Source organism: Vigna unguiculata, chromosome 6 (genome assembly GCF_004118075.2).
Source record: "Vigna unguiculata cultivar IT97K-499-35 chromosome 6, ASM411807v1, whole genome shotgun sequence".
NCBI lineage: Eukaryota > Viridiplantae > Streptophyta > Magnoliopsida > Fabales > Fabaceae > Vigna > Vigna unguiculata.
Genome location: NC_040284.1, coordinates 32,324,175 through 32,345,096, shown reverse-complemented (window position 1 = coordinate 32,345,096; position 20,922 = coordinate 32,324,175). Strand labels below are relative to the sequence as shown.

At 32.9% G+C, this 20,922-nt stretch overlaps 4 protein-coding genes across 5 annotated transcripts; all 4 read right to left on the bottom strand.

Annotated features, from left to right (window-relative positions):
* Nucleotides 1–261: 261 nt before the first annotated feature.
* On the bottom strand, nucleotides 262–4,007 carry LOC114187592 (G-type lectin S-receptor-like serine/threonine-protein kinase At1g11330). 2 transcript variants are annotated; one of them, XM_028075870.1, is made up of 8 exons: nucleotides 3,930–4,007; nucleotides 2,173–3,421; nucleotides 1,953–2,060; nucleotides 1,583–1,785; nucleotides 1,299–1,509; nucleotides 958–1,195; nucleotides 719–869; nucleotides 262–635 (listed from the first exon to the last, which is right to left on the bottom strand). In XM_028075870.1, the coding sequence occupies exons 2-8, from the start codon at nucleotides 3,416–3,418 to the stop codon at nucleotides 327–329; spliced, it is 2,466 nt and encodes an 821-aa protein (XP_027931671.1). In that variant the 5' UTR covers nucleotides 3,419–3,421; nucleotides 3,930–4,007; the 3' UTR covers nucleotides 262–326. The 2 variants fall into 2 exon arrangements, with proteins under 2 accessions (XP_027931671.1, XP_027931672.1); XM_028075871.1 differs by having other exon boundaries at nucleotides 1,583–1,782.
* A 585-nt stretch (nucleotides 4,008–4,592) lies between these two features.
* LOC114188749 (NDR1/HIN1-like protein 10) lies at nucleotides 4,593–5,706 on the bottom strand. The gene has a single exon (XM_028077380.1). The coding sequence runs from the start codon at nucleotides 5,532–5,534 to the stop codon at nucleotides 4,929–4,931; it is 606 nt and encodes a 201-aa protein (XP_027933181.1). The 5' UTR covers nucleotides 5,535–5,706; the 3' UTR covers nucleotides 4,593–4,928.
* A 2,161-nt stretch (nucleotides 5,707–7,867) lies between these two features.
* On the bottom strand, nucleotides 7,868–11,249 carry LOC114188748 (G-type lectin S-receptor-like serine/threonine-protein kinase At1g11330). Its single transcript, XM_028077379.1, has 7 exons — nucleotides 9,908–11,249; nucleotides 9,635–9,784; nucleotides 9,276–9,424; nucleotides 8,987–9,197; nucleotides 8,644–8,878; nucleotides 8,409–8,559; nucleotides 7,868–8,324 (listed from the first exon to the last, which is right to left on the bottom strand). The coding sequence occupies exons 1-7, from the start codon at nucleotides 11,190–11,192 to the stop codon at nucleotides 8,016–8,018; spliced, it is 2,490 nt and encodes an 829-aa protein (XP_027933180.1). The 5' UTR covers nucleotides 11,193–11,249; the 3' UTR covers nucleotides 7,868–8,015.
* A 1,986-nt stretch (nucleotides 11,250–13,235) lies between these two features.
* Nucleotides 13,236–19,876, bottom strand: LOC114187457 (beta-amyrin synthase-like). The gene is made up of 16 exons (XM_028075718.1): nucleotides 19,596–19,876; nucleotides 17,518–17,703; nucleotides 17,261–17,350; nucleotides 16,990–17,178; nucleotides 16,808–16,892; nucleotides 16,548–16,714; nucleotides 16,230–16,421; nucleotides 16,023–16,136; nucleotides 15,769–15,888; nucleotides 15,417–15,539; nucleotides 15,198–15,296; nucleotides 15,045–15,101; nucleotides 14,568–14,936; nucleotides 14,403–14,483; nucleotides 14,070–14,153; nucleotides 13,236–13,645 (listed from the first exon to the last, which is right to left on the bottom strand). The coding sequence occupies exons 1-16, from the start codon at nucleotides 19,863–19,865 to the stop codon at nucleotides 13,508–13,510; spliced, it is 2,364 nt and encodes a 787-aa protein (XP_027931519.1). The 5' UTR covers nucleotides 19,866–19,876; the 3' UTR covers nucleotides 13,236–13,507.
* Between the last annotated feature and the right edge of the window lie 1,046 nt (nucleotides 19,877–20,922).

The following is a 20,922-nucleotide window of genomic DNA, read 5'->3' as shown; positions in this document are numbered from 1 at the left end:
AATAATACCTATTACTAACGATTGTTCGATTCGACCTAAATAAATCAAGTTGTGTGTTCATACTCATGGCTTAATGAATTAGCATTCAGCATACATATATACAGTTCAATGACCACTTTGAACTTAATTAATCTTTTTTACAAACAATTCCTTTTCAACTAGCCTCTTTTTGATATGTAAATTAGATATCAATATTTTTTTAAAATTAAAAATAGCTTATATCAGCATCTGTGGAAAGATATAATTTATTATGAAGTTTAATTTTATAAAAAGAAGCATTCATCAATAAACTTATATACAAGGTGTTAACGTTGTTCAACCATCATCTATCTGCCTTGCAAGTTTGTGACAGTGACAGTGTTGATGGAATTTGATTCGTGACTCCGCTGAGACGATTCTCCTTTTAACTCGGTGTGTCTTTGGATGAACGCTGGTTGTTGCGGAGGAGGAAAATTAACAATCTCACTATTTAGCATTGACAACACAGTGGCCATAGCAGGCCTCTCCTTAGCTAGTTCTTGCACACAAAGAAGTCCAATGTGTATGCATCTCAATATGTGTTCAACATACTCTGGATTCAATATTTCTGGATCAATCAGAGATTCAATCTCATCTTCATTCCATACTTTCCATGCCTTAACAAACAAAAACACAAATAAATTCTACCATTGTTTTTTGTTCTAAATTGTACCCAAAGAAAGAACCAAACAAAGCTTACATATCCTAAGAGGCTCAGTGCCTCCTCTTGGTTTCCAAAACTTGAATTTTTTCTGCCACTGATGATCTCTAACAGCAAAACTCCAAAACTGAACACATCTGATTTCTCTGAAAATAGTCCTTGCATTGCATATTCAGGAGACATGTAGCCACTGTATTTTAATTTCAAAATGAAGTTAGCGGTTATTAATGGCCCTTAACGTGAAAATATGACTTTGTATGAAAAGAAGGAACACTCACTATGTTCCAACAACCCTTCTAGTATTGGCCTCATCTTCGCTGCCCCCAAAGATTTTTGCCATACCAAAATCTGATATTTTGGGATTCAGTGCTCCATCCAACAGGATATTACTTGGCTTCAGGTCTCTGTGTATTATCCTTAGTCTAGAATCTCTATGGAGATAAAGCAAACCTCTCGAGACTCCTTCAATTATATTAAATCTTTTCTGCCAATCTAAAACTGACTTTTTGGCTGGATCTGAAGAAACAATGGAAAGTGAGGTAATCTTCAGGAAGCAATATGAATATGAATTTTTTTCATATTTGTCCTCAGCATAGGTAAGAAATAAAGGTGGACTAACCAAACAGATAAAAGTCCAAACTCTTATTCGGCATGTACTCGAATATCAGCATTCTCTCCCCTCCTTCAATACAGCAACCTAGGAGTCTTACAAGATTACGGTGTTGAAGTTTTGAAATTACTGTCACTTCGTTCATAAATTCTTCTGTCCCCTGCCTAGATGCTTTTGAAAGTCTTTTTACTGCTACTTCTTGCCCATTTTTTAATTCTCCCTAGAACAAAATTTTAAGGAAAACTTCAGACTGCACATAGTATTGATAGAATCAAACTTCACATGACAGTTACCTTGTACACCGCACCAAAACCACCTTGGCCAAGCTTATTAGCTAAATTGAAGTGATTTGTTGAAGCTGCAATGTTTTCAAAATTAAATACTGGCACGTCCTGGATTTTAACTTGTTGCAGCTCTCCACTGAGACCTGCAATTTGGCTTTCTGGATGGGTTTCCCTTATGCTCAGCACCAATGATGGTGATCTTTCCGTTCCTGCTGATATCATGGACACGAACCAAAATCAACACAATGAATTGACGGAGAAAAAAGAAGGAGATTTAACTACATTAAGTTTGTCAGCTAAAAAACCGACAGTCTACAAAGTATTAGAACCAAGATTCTTAAAAGCATCAAAGGGATAATAACTGAACAAGCAAACATACCAGAACGCTTAGAAGTCCATCTCCATAAAAAATATGCACATATAGCGAAAAGAAGGGCTCCTACTATCACTGTAGCTACAATGATTGATGTCATGTTTCTCCCCCCATCTGTATTGTGTAGCGATTAACACATTCACAATAGAATCTGGACATTAGACTAAAGTATTTATGAAGTTCTGATTTTAAACAAATTAGAGAAACAAAAGTTGTATGTACTTACTGAGTTCTGAAGGAGGTTGGCGAATGTAAAGATCAAGTCCTCCACTTGAGAACCTTACTATGTCAATTAACTCGCCCCTCCAAGACATGCAGCCAATGCCAGCATCATATGCATATGCTGTACATGAGCATTTATTGAGGCACTCTGTTCTGCATGTATCAACAGAAACAGATGATTGGAGTGCAAAATCTGGCACCTTAGACATCTGCAATTTCTCAAACCCATCTCCTGTGCTGGCTTCACTACTCTCACACTTGAGTGCTTCCCTTCTCACACATCCACTTGTCCAGTTTTGCCTATCCCATTCCTCGCGGTTTTTCGGCTCAAAACCACTCAAACAGTTGCATATTGGCACCTTATTGGGATCACAACTTCCATAAGCACCGCAGAAGCCATAAATATCACAGTTACTGTAGTAAATCATTCGCTTCCCAACTTGATGTCTGTTCATCCAAGAGCTGTAAACTAGTCTGCCTTCTGAAGTCAAGGAAATGGTCCCAAAGAAAGAATGATTTGGCAAAGTATAGATTATACTGACAGTTCCGTCATCTTCCCTTGTAACACTGAATCCATTCAGATACGCAGAAGTATACATCCTTGGCAAACCAATAAAACCCTGACCATTCCATGGACCTGAGCGCCAATACGGTTGTGTTTGATTCCAGACAAACACTTCAGGAACACTTAGACGGTCGAGGCTGCCCGAGAAGATTCCAACGGCTGGATCAGAAGGGTTTTTCCATGAAGTCACTTTGTCTTTCTTCCCCGTCACTTGGTTGTTGCTAATTATCATATTTGGGAGGAATGCGTGTGAGGGTTGTCTGAAGCTCTCCCAAATTGTCTTGCCTGTGAGGCTATCCAGCAAGACAAGGTTTCCAGTATTTTGAAGTTGCACAGTGCAATTGGACTCAATGTTTGAGACATTTGATGACCAAACAACTTGCTTTTTCCCATTTAATACTACAAGGTTTCTGTCATTAGATATGGTGACAACCCCTGAAGAATCCTCTAGCGGTCGGTCTCTGTTGGCCACCCATATGACATTGGATTCAGTGAGATACCAAACCCCTACATACCGGTTTGTTGAGTTTGTAGGGCTGAAGAATCCTAGCTTGAATGCGCCGTCATTAGAGGTCACGGTTTCAGGGTCTGACACTGTAAGGGTGTCCATGGCGGCGCCAAAAATCATGTACAAGTTCGACAACAGAATGAGAAAAACAGGTAACATGTTTCTAATGAATCGCATAACCTGTACCAATTGCCAGTGTATCATGCACTCTTCATATTGATGTAGGTAGAACAGCATTTGTGAATAAATTTAGATAAGACTTAAACTTGTAAGATAATTAAAATTAACTGACTTTAAATATAGATAAGACTTAAACCTGTAAGACAATTAGAGTTAACTAACTTTTACATATACAATATTTTTCATTTATTTTATTTTTTTTATAAACTATTCAAAATAATTTTTCTTAAATAGAACTTGTGATGAAATTTAAGTCAAAATTTACATTTAAATTTATGGATCATTTCTCATTATATGTTCTTTAACTTTTTTATTTACAATTAATATGAAACTTAAATTCCATAAAATTCTTATGACAAGAGAATTTTTGTCAGAAAAGTAACCTATATACTTACAAAAGTTTTAATTGTAAATATTGTATTTAAAACGTAATTAAACTCTAAAAATTAACAATTATTTATATTTTTTAGGAAAAAAGTAAAAAGAAATTCACGTAGTTGGTGTTTACCTGGAATTTGGGTAATAGAAAGGCACTCCGAATGTGTATATGATTTTGGTGTGATGATTGATGGATCTAAATTGTTTTGAAGAAAAGTAAGTTTGGAGTTGGAATATATAGACGACGAAGTCGTCCCTCAACACTCTGACTCACTGCTTACATTTATTGCTTCACTCACACGCCTATCATCATCATACAGATTCAGACTCTCTCTCTGCGCATAAACATTGATATAATATTTGTGTGCGTATATTATAGTCTCATCTTAACTTACTTCATTCATTTGTAAGGTTGCATTCTTCTGTTTTACAACTTTATTCATAAGTTAAAAGAGATTAAAAAGAAAAATGAGTTAATAAGCTAATTAAAAATGAAAAGATACAAATATATTAAAAACTTGGATTAATTTACCAGTCAAACACTGTATTTGAATTTTTCCCCACGGAAAAGCAAACCTCACCATAGGAGGATCAATTTCTCCACTAAAGCTTAGTAACATATGCATTGACCTAAAGTTAATGGGAGCATTATCCCAAAGAAAAAGCAAACCTCGCCATAGGAGGATCTACTTCTCCACTAATCTTACTAACATAACCATTGACCAAAAGTTAATCTAATTTGGATTAAAAAAAAACAAAGAATGAAAATGAAAATCGAAATATAGACTTGACAAAAACAGAAATCCAATGTGGTCAAAGTCTCATTTGGCACTACGCCATTAATAATAGAATATAACTTTGAAGGACGACACAGCCAATGCTCACAAGTTACAACATTTGCATCCATTGGATGAATTACAGCCAATTTTCCCTTTTTTCGTGTATACACACAACCATTTCTTCAACATACAGGAAAACCAAAACCAATTAACAAGCCAATACAAAAAAAAAAAAAAAAATTAGAAAAACAACTGACAAAGAATCATAACATGAATTAGCGATGACAAAGTAAGAAGGACCGAAAAACTACAAAAACAAATAATAAATAGATTGAGAAGGGTTTGGTTGTTTAGAGCTCTACTTCACAAGGGACCCTTTGGAAACTCTTGGCTTTAGAGAAATGCACCAAGACAGGGGAACAAAATATCCTCAAAACCCGATGCTTCGATTTCCACGACCCAACCTTGAACCGTATCCTTGCCCTCACCAACACATCTAACTCGATATCCCCTGAGGATTTCTCAAGCTTAAGGTCCTTTGGCACGGACTCATACAGGGCCACGGTTTGGGCCGTGAGGCCCACGTGAAGCCTGGTCACATTTTTATGTGCCTGAAAGAATGGCTGAACAGCATTGGTGGCAAGAGTTTGGTCCTCGTAACGCACTGACACCTCAACAGTGTCGTAGTATATGGAGACTCTAGAATTTGGATTGTATGATCTTATAGTGAAATCGAAGTTTGCATAGAGGTGGTTTGCGTCCGTCAAGTTGAAGTTGTGGATTGCAGCATTCTCCACACTGTACTCCAACGTTTTAGGCTTCACAACCAACCAAACTATGATCACAGCTATACCCACGACAATGATCAACGCCAGTATTACCATCGCAAGGTAACGGAGAAGGTTTGAACCTTTTCGCTTGCTTCCTTCTCCGGTCTGTGAGGTAGGATGAGCCATTTCGAAAACTCTTCGATGAAGGTATGGTGTTTGATGAAAGAAGCCTATGAAATGGTGCGGCTTATATATTGCTGTCAACTAACGAAGGATAACATTGGACCTACCTATTTCTGAAACTTTTATTTAATCTCTACTTTTATCACTTTCAGAATTTCGTGCATGAAACTCAAGACATCTATGGATTCTTCGTCCAATGATTTTGTTCCTTTCTTGAGATTCAAGTGTCGAGTTACAAATAGTAACATACAATCGCAAGTAATGTAGCTGTCGGTATAAAGTGTCGCTTATACAAAATTTTACATTAAAACATCGTTCACAATGCTTTATTTAAAGAAAGGCATTATTCAACACGAAAAATTATGTTCAGGAATAAATTTTTTTAGTCATCGAATACATTTAATTTGTGTGCTTGAAAAATACATTTAATTACCACCTAAAAAACACACAATTATGCATAGGAGTTAATTCTAAATCCTTAATAAATATAGTTTATAAATAAAGAGAAAAAATTTCACCAGACAATCCATTGTCTATTCTACTACACTGATGAGAATTTGTGAAATAGGTCCTTAAACTGTTTTATTGGTTCTTAATCTTGCTGACAAATTTGGAATTACCAACGCTTTGTACGAACAACCGGCTTAGAGCAGCTGGGCCAGTAAACACGCCAGTGTCCATATAATACCAGGCCAATTCGAGTATCCTGATTTTATTTGGGCCTTTTCAATTGGACCATATGCAAATAGTACTAGGCCTTTACTTTCAACTCGCATCTTAACTTTTATGTATGCAAATTCTAATATTCATTTGTTTCTAAATAAATTTGTGATATATTCTTTTTAACTTGTTTCGTTAACTTCTGAAAACATTAAAAATGTCTGTATAAAATATTAAAAAACGAATAATAATAATAATAATATTTGTGAACATATATTTTAATTTATAAACATCAAACAAACAAAAAATGAAAATGTTACCCTAATGAGAGAGGATTCCTTGACTTAAATTGTGGTCTTTATTCTGTATTGTGAATATGTCCGTTGTAAAGGTTTCTTATGGTTCAGCTTAGCCACCACGGTATAATGGATGCTTTCCTTCTTTACCTTGCTTTCCTTTGCTTACGCGGCTAAGCACCAACATCTATTATTTTAATAATAATAATATTATTATTATATTATTATTACTGCATTGTAAATAGTACAAATATACAATCTCATTATATGGTTGTCATGAATGAATAGAGTTATCAAAACGAGTAATTCAACCCGACCCAACTTGATTTACCACGGGTTGATGATTTACTGAGCCAATTCAAACCGGTTCACTTTTTAGCGAATAAAAAAAATTTGAATTCAACCCGGTCCATCACAGGTTGACGGGTTAAATGGGTTGGCTCACGAGTTCACTTAATTAAAAAAAAAATATTATTTTTTCATTTTTTTCAGTCAAAACTAAATTGTAATTCTAATTAAAATCTAAATAAACTTTAATACAATCCAAATACAAAAAAAATAAAAAAAAATACAAATTATTTATGTGTCGGATAAAAAAACAATTTAACATGACACAAATATAAAGTCCAACTTAATAAAAAATAAATAAAAATACTTATGTGACCCTTTGATAGCTCGTAGGTTCCAACCCATTTTGACAACTCTAATCATGAGTCTATATTAGTGATCATATATATATATATATATATATATATATATATATATATATATATATATATATATATATATATATATATATATAAAGGAAAAAGCTACATGTTTAAATAAAGATTTTTTGCTTTAATATCATTGCAGCATGCTAGCACTAAACAATAGATGCAACTTGCTATTCTCTAATCCAATTCATGTTTTATCATCCCAATCTCTATCCATTCTCTAGATACACTTGTGAAGGCTCTTAACAATTTTGTAGCTCTAATATTAAAGGCATAATTTAGACAACAAGCCTTATAATGGGCAAAGAGAGAGAAAAAATGACTCGGAAGGCAACAAGCAGCATAAAGAAAAGAGAAAACAGCATAAAAGAATATGATTACTAGTCCTGTTAAGATTGTAAAGCAATAGACTCAATCAATTATTCAGGTGAAAAAGGGAATGTTTTCAGTCAAGGTTGGAAATATGTTAAAAATTTAGCAGTTTTGGTTTCTGACTTTTCATCTTATATTGAACCGCAAATATTGATTACTTACTTTATTTTCCATAATTTCAGGTCTGATTCATTGTCATTTATCCTTTCCAAAGGCTTCTATTATAAAATGATTTTTATTCTAGACTTTTCATCACCCCTTTCATCCGTAATTAAGCACCAGTGCCAGATAGTTTATCAAAGGCCATCATTAAAGGATTACTGTTATATTGAATGTTTCTGATTATCTAGAAAATAAGACTGCTAGTGGATAAACATAACTGAATAATCATCAGCATATAGCATGGCAGCAATTTTCACAGCGAAAATGATTCTATATTGTTATCTTCCTTGGATATCAGTAAGAGTTACATGGTTGTTGGAGTTACAATTATTTTCTTGAGAAGAAGACTCTAAACTTGATGAACTTTGCTTCTGAACAAATGCAACTTGCCTAGGAGGAGGTAGATGGGAAATCTCACTGTTAAGCATTGAGAGCACAGTAGTCATTGTTGGTCTAGTTTTTGCAACTTCTTGCACACAAAGAAATGCTATGTGGATGCACCTCAAAATATGATTCTCAGATCCTGAAGCTGATATCTCTGGATCAACCAAAAAGCTAATGTTGTCTTCGTTCCATAGATTCCACGCCTAAGTAAAAATGAATTGAAATATTAGCAAGCATACAAAGGCTACATGCAAATAAGAAGGCTTTGAGGTGGGGAAGAGACTTACATATCCTATAAGGCTGAGAGACTGGTCATCATTTCGAAAACTAGTGTTTCTTTTTCCACTGATAATCTCTAATAGCAAAACTCCAAAGCTATACACATCTGATTTCTCAGAAAACAATCCTTCCATAGCATATTCAGGGGACATGTAGCCACTGTTTATTTATTCACATCACACAAAAGTTAATTCTCAAAGCAAATTTTCTGTTAATAATACAAGTACAGTAAAGCATACTTACTATGTTCCAACAACCCTCTTAGTATTAACTTCATCCTCGCCTTTGTATATTCTAGCCAAACCAAAGTCTGATATTTTGGGATTCAGATCTGCATCTAGTAAGATATTGCTTGCCTTCAGATCTCTATGTATAATTTTTAATCTAGAATCCCTATGGAGATAGAGTAAGCCCCGAGCAACTCCTTCAACTATAGTAAAACGTTTTGTCCAGTCTAGAAGTTTCCGCCGGAGTGGATCTGAAAATGAAAAAGAAATTTAGCCAAAGTAGGTTAGCAGGAACTGAATAAATTGTCCATATTTCACTTGAGCTGAATGTTTGGAAGGTGAAGTATATATGAACTAACCAAAGATGAATGCATCCAAACTTTTATTTGGCATGAATTCATAGATGAGCATCTTTTCGTCTCCTTCAATGCAGCAGCCAAGAAGTTTTACAAGATTGCGATGTTGAAGTTTAGAAATCACCATCACTTCATTCATAAATTCTTCTACACCTTGCCCAGATGCTCTTGAGAGTCTTTTCACTGCAATTTCCTGACCATCTGGCAGTAGTCCCTATTAGGAGAAATTGACCAAAATTAAAATGGAAGTTTTAGAAATAAGTGATATGAATGTCACTAGTCAAAATATTACCTTGTACACTGGACCAAAACCACCCTTTCCAAGCGTATTAGCTAAGTGAAAACTGTTTGTAGCATTTGCAACGACTTCAAATTCAAATAACGGTAGCTCATCCAGTTTTGCTGGTTTCTGGACCGCAGTCAATTTGTGACTCTCACTTCCTGTACATGTTCCAAATGTATTAGATTTTGTACATGTTCAAGAATCTACAATCTTGGAGCTTCCGAATTCAGAGCTATGGTAAATTGTTTTGTATCAAATGGTTGACAGCACAGATAGAAGCATATATAACAAAAGGAAGTACAACTTATTCTTCTTCAATGTTAGTTTTCCTAGTTCTATTTAGTTGTTTGTGTTTAAGGCTTGATTACCCGAATCTTCGGCAGTTCCCTTAAGCGACTGAAATCTGCGAATGGCTAGATAAGCACAGATGGCAAAGATGATTGTTCCAGCAGTTGCCGCTGTAACTCCGATGATTAATTCCTTGCCTCTTCTTTTATTAGCATGCTCTTGTGCATTACCTACAGAAGTTTAAAGAAAACACATTCAGAATCAGACAGACATGAACAATAAATTGGAATAATAGATTCTATGACTTGTTAAGACTAAACATGAATAAACAAAGAACAATAAAAATATCATACTGGATTGAAATTCTGAATGGGCGAGACGAATGTAGAGATCAATGCCTGCAGTTTGGAATTTTTGCAAGTCAATTAAGTCTCTAGTCCAATACAAGCATCCAATGCCAGCATCATACGCATACGCCAAACAAGAGCAATTCTTCAAGCACTGTGTTCCACACTGACCTTCCTCCACATCTAATCTCTCAGCAAAATCTGGTACTTTCATTGTTTCAAGTTTCAAAAATCTATCTTCTTGCACAGCTTCACTCCCATTGTCCAACCTCTCACACTGGAGTGGCACCTTTCTGACACACCCACTAGTCCAATTTTTCCTTATCCACTCCTCTTGATTCCTGGCCTCAAATCCACTCAAACAGCTACATATTGGTGAACTCTGCCCATTACAGCTTCCGAATGCCCCACATGTGCCATAAACGTCGCAATCAGAAATTCCCAGATCCAAAGTCAACCCTTTCTTATTGTTATAATACCTTACCAATTTAATCTTTCCTTCTGGAGAAAGGGTAAGGATTCCAAAGGAAGATGGGTCAGCAAAACTGTAAGTCAGATAAACAATATCATTTCCTTCATATCCTACACTCCATCCATAAAGATACCCAGTTGACATCAATGGTGTCCCAATGAAGATTCTACCATTCCATGGGCCAGTCCTCCAATAAGGCCGAGTCCCATTAATCCATAGAAACACCTCTGGAGCATGCAAACGCTCAAGGGAAGCAGAGAAATAGCCAGTAGAAGGATCGGAAGCACTTTTCCTTGACACAAACTGTATTTTCTCACCCGTGACTTTGTTAGCACTTATCTTCATGGTTGGCACTGCTGCATCACAAGGATGCTCGAAACTCTCCCATACGGTCTGTCCCGTGGAGTCATCTTTCAGCACTAGTTTCCCGTAACGGGAAATTTGAGCAGTGCAGTACCTTGTTGCAGTGTTTGACACATTGGACGACCAAATAACATGGTTTTTTCCATCAACTAGAACCAGGTTACCATCTTTGGAGATTTTCAAAACCCCAGAAGAATCAAGGAGCGGTTGGTCTCTATTAGCTATCCATATGACGTTGGCATCAGAGAGGTACCAGATTCCTACATAGCGGTGCGTTGAATTCTGAGGGCTGAAGAAACCAAGTACGAAGACACTGTCGTTCGAGGTTACTATCTCTGAATCTCTTATGGATTGAGAATGTGTAAGGGTGTTCCTGGCAGAGGCCAAACCCAGGAAAATGATGCAAAAGGCTATGAACAAAGCATTTAGCAAACAAGTGTGACTTGGGAAAACCATAATATCAGTGCTCAATAATTGGTATGCACAACTGTGAATTTAATGAATTTAATGCTTGTACAATCCTTTGATGTTTCGTTAAACCGTGGTACTGTGCAGTTAACAAGGTTTAAGCCCACTCCGTGATTCAATAGAAAATGCTGTTTGACTTTGTATTTCGGTGAGTTGTCTTTTCAAAAGAGGACTGAATTAGTGAGGTAACCATATGATATTACAATTACCATCATGACTTGGAATTTTGATTCATAAGGAGTCAAAATATTTTTGCACCTTTTGTTAACATAAAAATGAAAACTATACCACAAATCATAATAGTATATATCAATCTATATGGAGTTGTTTCATATTAACTAATAATATGGAGTTGAAGTCTTCATTAAGTAGTGGGGTTAAACGGTCCAAGGAGAAGTGTCTCCAATTCTATAATGAGCCTTGTATAAGTATTATTATTATATTTGTTTGTCGAGTTATGATATGTTAACAAAGTATTTTTAACAAAGTTTTGACAAACTTTCCTATTTAGGTAAAAAACTATTATTTTATTATTTTTAAAAAATAAAAAATTAATCAACTTTAATTCTATTTTTAGAAACTTTGTTAACTTTGTCAAAAAATAATTTCCCTGGTTTGTCATACTCAGCATTTAGTTGACTCACAGTGCTCCATTCAGCTGATGAAATGCTACTTCCCTTTTTCTATTAATTTTGTCGAGGAGTTGCCCCAGCTCTTGAAACGGTGGAAAGTGATGTCACATCAATACGTTTTAATGAAAATATTTTATGATACTTAGATTCAAACTTATGATCTTAAGTATAGTTTTTGAAATAAAAATGTGTTAAAGTTTTTCTGAGATTCTATTCAGTAAATAATCACATAAAAAGATGATAACATGATCTTTTTCTTGATCTTTGTTGATTGTGTTTTCTTTTCGTGGACCGCACATGAATTGGTGGTACTATATCATTTCAGGGTCTAAACAGATTAATGATTTACTGGTAATGAGAGACAGTTTTAATCTAGAATACCGTTTTTCAAAAAAAAACAACAAAACGCGTCCTGCGAGTAGAATATCAAATTTTAGAGAAGCCGCAGTTGTTGACTGAGGTTAGAATCAAACCGCACTGTTCACCATTGAATGTTTGTATAGCAAATTTCAGGAACCTAAAGGTGAAGTAACATGATACACCTTGAGTATACCATTTTATTCCTTTGTTTTATAATTTTATATCAGTAATAATGTGTTCAAGAAAAGCCGATGGTGATTGTTGAAATAAAACCTTATTTAAGATATTATAATCAAATCTTGTTCAAAATAAAGCAATAATAATATGGGCCGAGATTGATGCAGGTTTGAAATGATAATTTTTTTTAAGGGTAATATTTTAAGAATATGATTTAAAATAAAAGGGATAAATATATCTTTTGTTCCTCAATTTTCATTGAAAATTGGGATTAATTATTTTTTAAAATTTTGATCTAATTTAGTCTCCAAATTTTAGAACTTCATGAATTTAATATTTTAACCCAATTTTGTTAAGTGTATTTAACATTCAAATGCATCTCATGATAGCATTTGAGGTGTTTATATTGTTTGACACACTTTTATTTCAATGTTAGCTAAAAAACTATCATGAAACGCATCTGAAACATAAAATAAACTTAATAAAAAAATTTAAAGGACTAAAATTGGATAATTTTAAAATTACATGACTAAATTGGACCAAAATTTTAAAATTTAATTTCAATTTTCACATAAAAAGACAAAAACATATTTAACGTTAAAGTATATCATTTCGCTTGCAAACATTAATAATTAACAATGTTGATTAATATATATATATATATATATAATGAATGGTTATTGTTTAATAATTTATTACTTATTTTTACAGTGTAAATCTACATATGATAATTTAATATTTTGTTTACTATGATTTTGTATCAGTTTGTTAATTAATATTTTATATTAAAAATTGTCTTTAATTATTTCAAATTTATTATTGTTTAACTATGCTTTGTTCCAGACGAACACTGTGTAAACCATTAAAACAACCCACAAAGAACTTTTATTGGTCTTAAACAAATGACATCTCAGCAAAGAGTAATGGAGGGCAGACAACTTCTTTCACCTTCACAATTTCATCTGGATCCCCATAAATTTTTGTATTTTAGTGTAATTCAAAATATAAATTTTACATTCATATAATTTGAAATGTATTTTTTATTTTGCATTTCAGATTATATAACTTTAGAAAATAAAAATAATTTATTTTAAGTTATAGATTTGAAAATAAAAAAAGTTATAGAGAATGAAATTATGATGATGAAGGAAGAAGCTGGCCAGAAGGTAATAGAACATTTGTACGATATTCAGCCAAAGCCCACATTGGGAAAACATTTCTATAAAAAGGGTAATGAACCAAGCAATTCCTCAAGTATACTCCAAGGGTTTCCTGCCATAAAAATCACAACCAAATATTAAAAATTAAACATCATCCTCATTTATCGATTTCAAAACAAATACAAAACTGGACAATGTTATTTCCATGCAATTTTTCTTTTAAATCATTATTCTTTTTCTTTATTTATTTTCACTCACCACCACCTAAAATATTAATCCAAGTAAAATACACCTCTTTCAAGTTTGATTTTTCTTAATTGTTAAATATATATTTTTTGTTTCCAAATTATTAAAAAAAATTATGATAGTAAAATATTTTATCTAATAAAAAACAAGCAGAGGTTATATTATATAGTTTAATATGGAATTCCATTTGACACATGAAAAATACTTTATACTAATAATTCTTATCACTATTGCCTAAGCATATATATCGATACTATATGAAATTGAAAGAATTGAGATTTGAAATATACTTGTTGGGGCCAATCACCATCTTCTAACTGAGAATTGATTAGTAACTTTGCTGCACGATGAAGCGGAGTTGGGTCTCTTTCAGCCTACATATACAAAATTTTGAAAATGAAAATGAAAAAACGGGCATTATTTAATATAGAGAAGGGGAGAACAAACATCAATGACATCAATAAATGACCTGAATCTAACCACATAAGATATTGATACTACTCTCAACCCAAAACCTTAACACAATAAATTTATGGATCTTTATTTTTATATATTACTCTACTTTCTCATTTCTAACCAATGTGAGACTTAGACTCACACTTGAATTTCTAAAGATCCCATACCTGGTGAGAAAGAATTAGAGCCATGAGAGCCCAAGATGTTTGCACAAGATTTGATCGACCTCCTTCAAGAGGTACATACTCCTTAATCATATATAAACATTGTTAGAAACTTAATTAGTAGCATTATTTATAATTATGATAAATGATGATTCAATCAACACAAACCTTCCTTGGGCAAGAAAGGTAACTCTCTCCCCATCCACCATCTTCATTTTGTATTCTAAGCAGAAACTCCACACCTTTACGAATAGCAACACAGTCTTTGTAACTTTTTCCAGCAGCAACTAAACCTCCCAGTGCAAACCAGGAACAGTAAGTGAAGCAAACTGCCCAATTCCCATACCAAGAACCATCCTCTAATTGTGATTTTTCAATGAATGCTGCTGCTTTACCAATGAAACTCTCAATCTCTTCCTTCCTATGCTCTGGATAAAGCTTTTTGAACAACACCAGAACTTCAATTGATGATGCAGTGCATTCAACATACTCATGCTCAACTACTATGTCAGCAAAGAACTCCGTCGGATTCAGCAGCTGGTAAGTAATCACAAACTTACTAATTAATCCATTATTAAAAATGATTAACAAAACTTTTTTTTTGTTAATATTGAATTTATAGACATTAATTAATATAACACTTACTTCTAACCATTCCTGAGCTCTTGCTGGCTCCCATGCAGCCATACCTCCATTCGCACTCTATATAGTAATTAAAGTAATAAAATGAATACAAAAACAAAATATTACATATTTTAAAGTTATAGAGAAAAATATGTATAATTGAATAATACTCACCTGCAGTGACAGTATAAGACTGACTGAATCATATAACTTTTGAGGTTCCATTTTTTCCCCCACAATCTCTTCTGGCAACACTGATAAAAGTAGACAACACTGAAACATAGGATAATTAATGAATTCGTTACGTTAATATGTGTGCTTGTTTTGTACACGAAACTTTTTAACAAAACAAAACTAAAAATTATGTGACCTTAAATAAGTACTATTAATTACCTTTAAACATTCTGCAGTAGTATCAGAAACTTGCCATGCTTGGTCTCTATCTGCCAGGGCCCATGACCCCTTACAGATATAACGATACATACTCTTAAAATCTCCCGAAGGATTTTCCGTTACCTATAAAATTAGAATGTTTTGAAATTAACTACAATTTTTTATTAGTTATATATAATATATAATTGCTTGCACCAAGAAATTATTTTCGTTATTTAATTTCCCAGTCATGATTTCAATTAAACCTATGGGTCTAAAATAATTTGTTATTAGGTGAATTGTACATTAATTCTAGATGAAGTTATGAGCGTTTTCTTCCTCAACTTATATTGTGATATACGTAATTTGTAACCTGAGATTTCTTGATGAAATCGTGTGCTTTTGCAAGTGTGGGACCTAAATCATCTACTAGGTTAGTGGCTAGTAGAGCTTGAACAATGAAACCAGCGTCCCATGACTGGGTTCCAATACCCTGCATTATATAATATAAACAAATGGATTAATTACTATATCATACATTTTTTTTTACCATTAGCAACTATAGTATTTTTATTCAAATTAATGTGACAACACCTTTACTAATAAAATTGGTAATCCAATATTTACCTGCATGGTCATTCCATCTTCTGAAATCCATAAACAATCTGGGATCCTTGCAAGATGCTTTTTGAAAGCATCTCCATTTGGAACTTCTACCCAACAAGCAAGCATGCACAAAACCTAGAAAATACAAAGCATGACTGTTTTAATGAATTCCAGAGAAAAACTAAAAACTTTATTTATACCAGCATATCGAAAATGATGCTGTTTTACCTTTTCAACACATCCAATAGCAATATATCGACTATTTTCATCTTCATAGTGGATATGCTTCATTGTTACTTCAAGTGCTTTTTCTCTTACCAACTTGTTCAAAGGCCATCGATTTAGAAGGGGTTCGGTGAATACATATAAACTATCCCATATTAGATCTTGTATCCAATGATGAGGATAGTAAAGATCTTCCTGTAATTCATAAAAATTTGTCCATGTGTATTAAATTAGAGTTCATTCCTTAATTAATAAATAGTTTTGTTTTTATTTTCCTAAATATAAAATTATCTACACAATAAATAATTGAGTATCTCTTACTTTTGCACATTTATGACGTGCTTTCCTCCAGGTATTTTCATCGTACGGTTCAACAAAAAGCTCTTCTCTCAACTTTGCTGTCAATGGCGTAATTGGAGCCATGAATTTCTTCCCATATAAATACGACATGGGCATGTATACCAATCGACAGTAACACCACATTTTACCTGTATTAATGAGATAAAATTTAACAATGGGATATTTTATATATATTCCAAAAAAAAAATAGTTAGAAATAAAAATGGATTAATTAATTTAACCCGGATGCATAGGAAGAAAAGAAGGAAGGATCCAAAATTCTGGAGGCATTGGGTTGCTTCCACCCCAGTCAACTACACCAAGTACCTATATATAAGTATCAGATTTTTGTTTAACATTCATGCATTTTTGCATATATATATATTTACGTATTAATTTAAATGTGAGAGAAAAATATTCGTACTGAAAGCCAGAATTTGCCCCATGAAGGTATATGCGTTACACCACCATGATCCCGAATCCACTTTCTTGCTGTAACACAAGCATTGTTATTGGGTCCTTCTCCGAGAATTCGCAAACATATATAATTGAGCGCAGTGCAAAACATGGTGCTGTGACTTTCTATGTGCAGTCCCCAACCTCCATCTTCGTTCTTCAAATGTTTGCCAGTTAATTTTCAGAAAAATAACCTTTTAGTCCTTAAATTACTCCACAATTTTAAATTAAACATATACCTGGTGACAATATGTGTAGCGGAGAATTTCTTTACGATGTTCTTCTGAAAATACAGAATCAAGATGTCCTGTAATGTATAAACAAATCACCTGCAATATTGTTATACAGAGAAACTTGTAAGGACCCAATTTCACAGAATAGTTCTTTGAATAATTTCAATTGATTAATTTTATGATTACACATATATATGTTTTGATATAGAAAGTGATTTGAAATAAAAAAATTAAATAGAAAAATTAGAATAAGTTGAACTTACCAATGCAGGAGTAAAGAAGAGGGAACCTGCGAGGTGAGCAGGCCAATGGCCATCACTGGTTTGTAGTGCGGAAAGGTAAGAAGCAGCCCTCTTCACTGTGCTTGTAGTTTTCTCCAAACTTACTTTTTCACCATCTTCAATCTTCACTTTCGCTATCCTTTCTTTGAACTTATTCTCTCTCAAAATCTGTAACAACATATTTTTCTCTTCTCATTAACCAACCTATTCAAAAACAAAACCTTAAGTTTCTTTACATTTTTTTTTAATTATTTTTACCTTTTATCTCCCCTCATAGTCAACCACTCCTAGAATTAATTCACACCTTTATATATATATATATATATATATATATATATATATATATATATATATATTGATAAATTTCATCCTCCAATCTACTTTTGAAAAATGATATTATTACTCCTATTTTTTTATTCTCATCCTTTATTTCTAACGTGATTTAGTATGAATCATTGATTAATGTATCATTATGTACTATACCCAAGCAAATTCAGACAACCACCCTATCTAAACCGCCTACGTATAGTCCTATTATAAAAATAGTAGACGGATAGTCAACCAAACAAGATAGCACACATGACGGCTCAGGCCACCTACTATAAAAGATACAGTATAATGAAGAGATGCTAACTCCAAAACTTAGGGAATTACATGTGAGGCCCCTCACAAAGACTCGAGACTTGGGCTTAGTCCAGACCCATCTAGAATCTGAATATTGGCCCAAAGTGGCTAAAGGGTGCCCAACCCACAAGAAGGGGCGGACACAATTAATGACTTTATAAATACATATGGACCCCAACAATTAAGAGCTACGCTTTCATTGATTCACTAATTTGAGATTTGATTTTTTGAGAGTCCTCGTTGACTTGATCGTAGAAGTCCTTTCCGCAGGTAGTCCTCAAGGGTCCAGACCGTCAACATTAGGAGAAGACGCATTCAAGTCAAGGAAAAATCATTCCAAGAAGTCAATGATTGGGGTTCTGCTCCCTAGCATTCTATTATTGTTTCCGCAAGAACACATTGTCTTCTCTTTTAAAAAAATCAATAATTTACACTAACTCACGTCAGATGATAATAAATGAAAGTCGACAAAATGGAAATCATAGTATATTTTCCTTTACTTTTTTAAGAGTTTTTTTTTTTTCCAAGTTACCTTTTTATTTTTCATTTTTAATATTTATTTATTTTTAATTTATTTTTCTTTTTTTCTGAAATAGCAGACGATCGAGAATATTGATTTAACTACTTCCTTACTGATAACGTCACTCCTTAAAATTGCAAATAAAATTTAGCAATCGTAAACGAATACCGTAATGATAAATTTTAAATGATTTCAACAGTTTAAGATCATCACATGATTAAGAATCAATTAGTTATTAACTTCGTATCTAAAATTATAGTGATCGGTTAGATTGATTTTTAAAATTAATAAAACTGTAAAATAATTTCTAGAGTCTTAAACAATCAATCAATTCAATCCTTAAAATTGAATTAAACTATTTTTCAAAATTGAAATAAATAATAATAATAATAATAATAATAATAATCTTTGAAATTAAAAATTATTGATCATTAATCCATTTACGTTATTCGCTGGTGTTTTGGTATGATAAACATAATTGTCATGTCAAAAGCCACTGTTAACTATAGTAAGTTATTTTTCTTTCTTCCATTAGTTTTGTATTAATTTTATCCGTTTTATTATATAGAGTAGAATGAACAAACCAATCGACCTTTAATGAGATAGAGATATTTGAACTAGTACAAAAGCAACGATAACTACTTCTCATCTAAGGATTGTTGTGAATGTAATGACTCCGAGGACAAAAATCAATTTTGTTTTATCTACAGGTTCTGAATTAAAGACTCTTAATCTACTAAAATTAAATTTTGAAAAGAAAAAAAATGATGTTTAGATCCAACATTCGTGGGAGTTTTGGCATTAAAGTGATTCAACAAGATGATCTAATTCAAAGAAACCATTAATTGTGACCTTAGTAAAACTCGAAGCACAATACATTACAATAAAAAATGAGTGTTTGGTTAATTAATGTTACCTGAAAACGCCAAAGTCGATCAGCACAAGCCTTGGTGTGGAAACGATTTTGATAGAAGTTTTGACGAGCAAGCTGAACTTGGTTTGTCTCCTCAGCAGTGGCTGCTTCGGAATCAAACTCCCATGTTTGTCTTCCCACAAAATTATTTGTGCTAAACAGATATGGATCATTTCCTCCATCTCCTATCTTCAACCTCCACATTTTCTTTTCTTTTCTTTTTTCTGTGCACAACTCAAACAACCACTCTTCTTTATAGATTTCCTCTCTCATTTTCTACTTCCTTTATTCCTTAGGGCTGCATGTGGCTTTCTTAATGTGGTAGAATTAAATGTCATCAATATGTGTGTCCAAATTAATATCACTGAGACACGTGTTTTTATTAGAATCTCACCGTACACAAAATAAAATTGTGGCACTGAAAATGAAAGCATATATAAAATATGATTGTATAGAGTAAAATAATAAAAAATAAATAAAAACCTTCTGATGATGTTGAAAGTTGAAAGTTGAAAGTCCAAATATGCAGAAAGGAAGGTATTATTATTGCAACCAACCTTCTGGTTTTTTAAGATTGAAAACTATGTTGTTCTGATAAGACTGGGTCCTATATTTATGTGGTGAAATGAGTGCGGGTATGGAAGGCATTCCATGTGATTCACCCTTTCCTCACTGTAACTGTCCAGACAATTGCCTACCACATTTCTTTAACCAATGGAACTATCATCATTTTTCTCTTTTTCTTCAACTCCAACTCCCATATATTTTAGTACAAAAATATTTTTTTAATAATTTTGTTGTGTTATTTTTTAAATGATTTTTTATTTTTTATTTTAAAATTAGAAGATGTGATCTTAAATTGTGAAAATAATTTTTTAAAATTTAATTGTCTTTTTTAATATTTTCTGTAATCTCATATTTGTACGGCATTTTATTCTCTTATAAGTTTATGATGATTTCTTTTAGGAGATAGTTTATTTTACATTTTTATTACTATTTGACAACTTTTTATAAAAGAGTAAAATTATTTTAGAAAATTTAAATTTTTGTATTTAAAAAAAACTAGAAAAATAATAATAAATAGTAGTGTTATATGAAAGTAAAAAATTCATGTGTCAAAGTACCACCGTTTTCGTTTTTTCTTTCATCAATGCTTGATGTTCACAAAAGCAGGTTTTGTTTCTATTGCCAAATTCTATTCCAAGTCTAAGTATCATATTATTATTAAATAAAAACTAACTTTAATCCATAAATGCGTTATATATTAGGCGTTTAAAAATTGAATGACTTATTGAATATTTTATTAATAGATTGATTAATTCAAACAAAA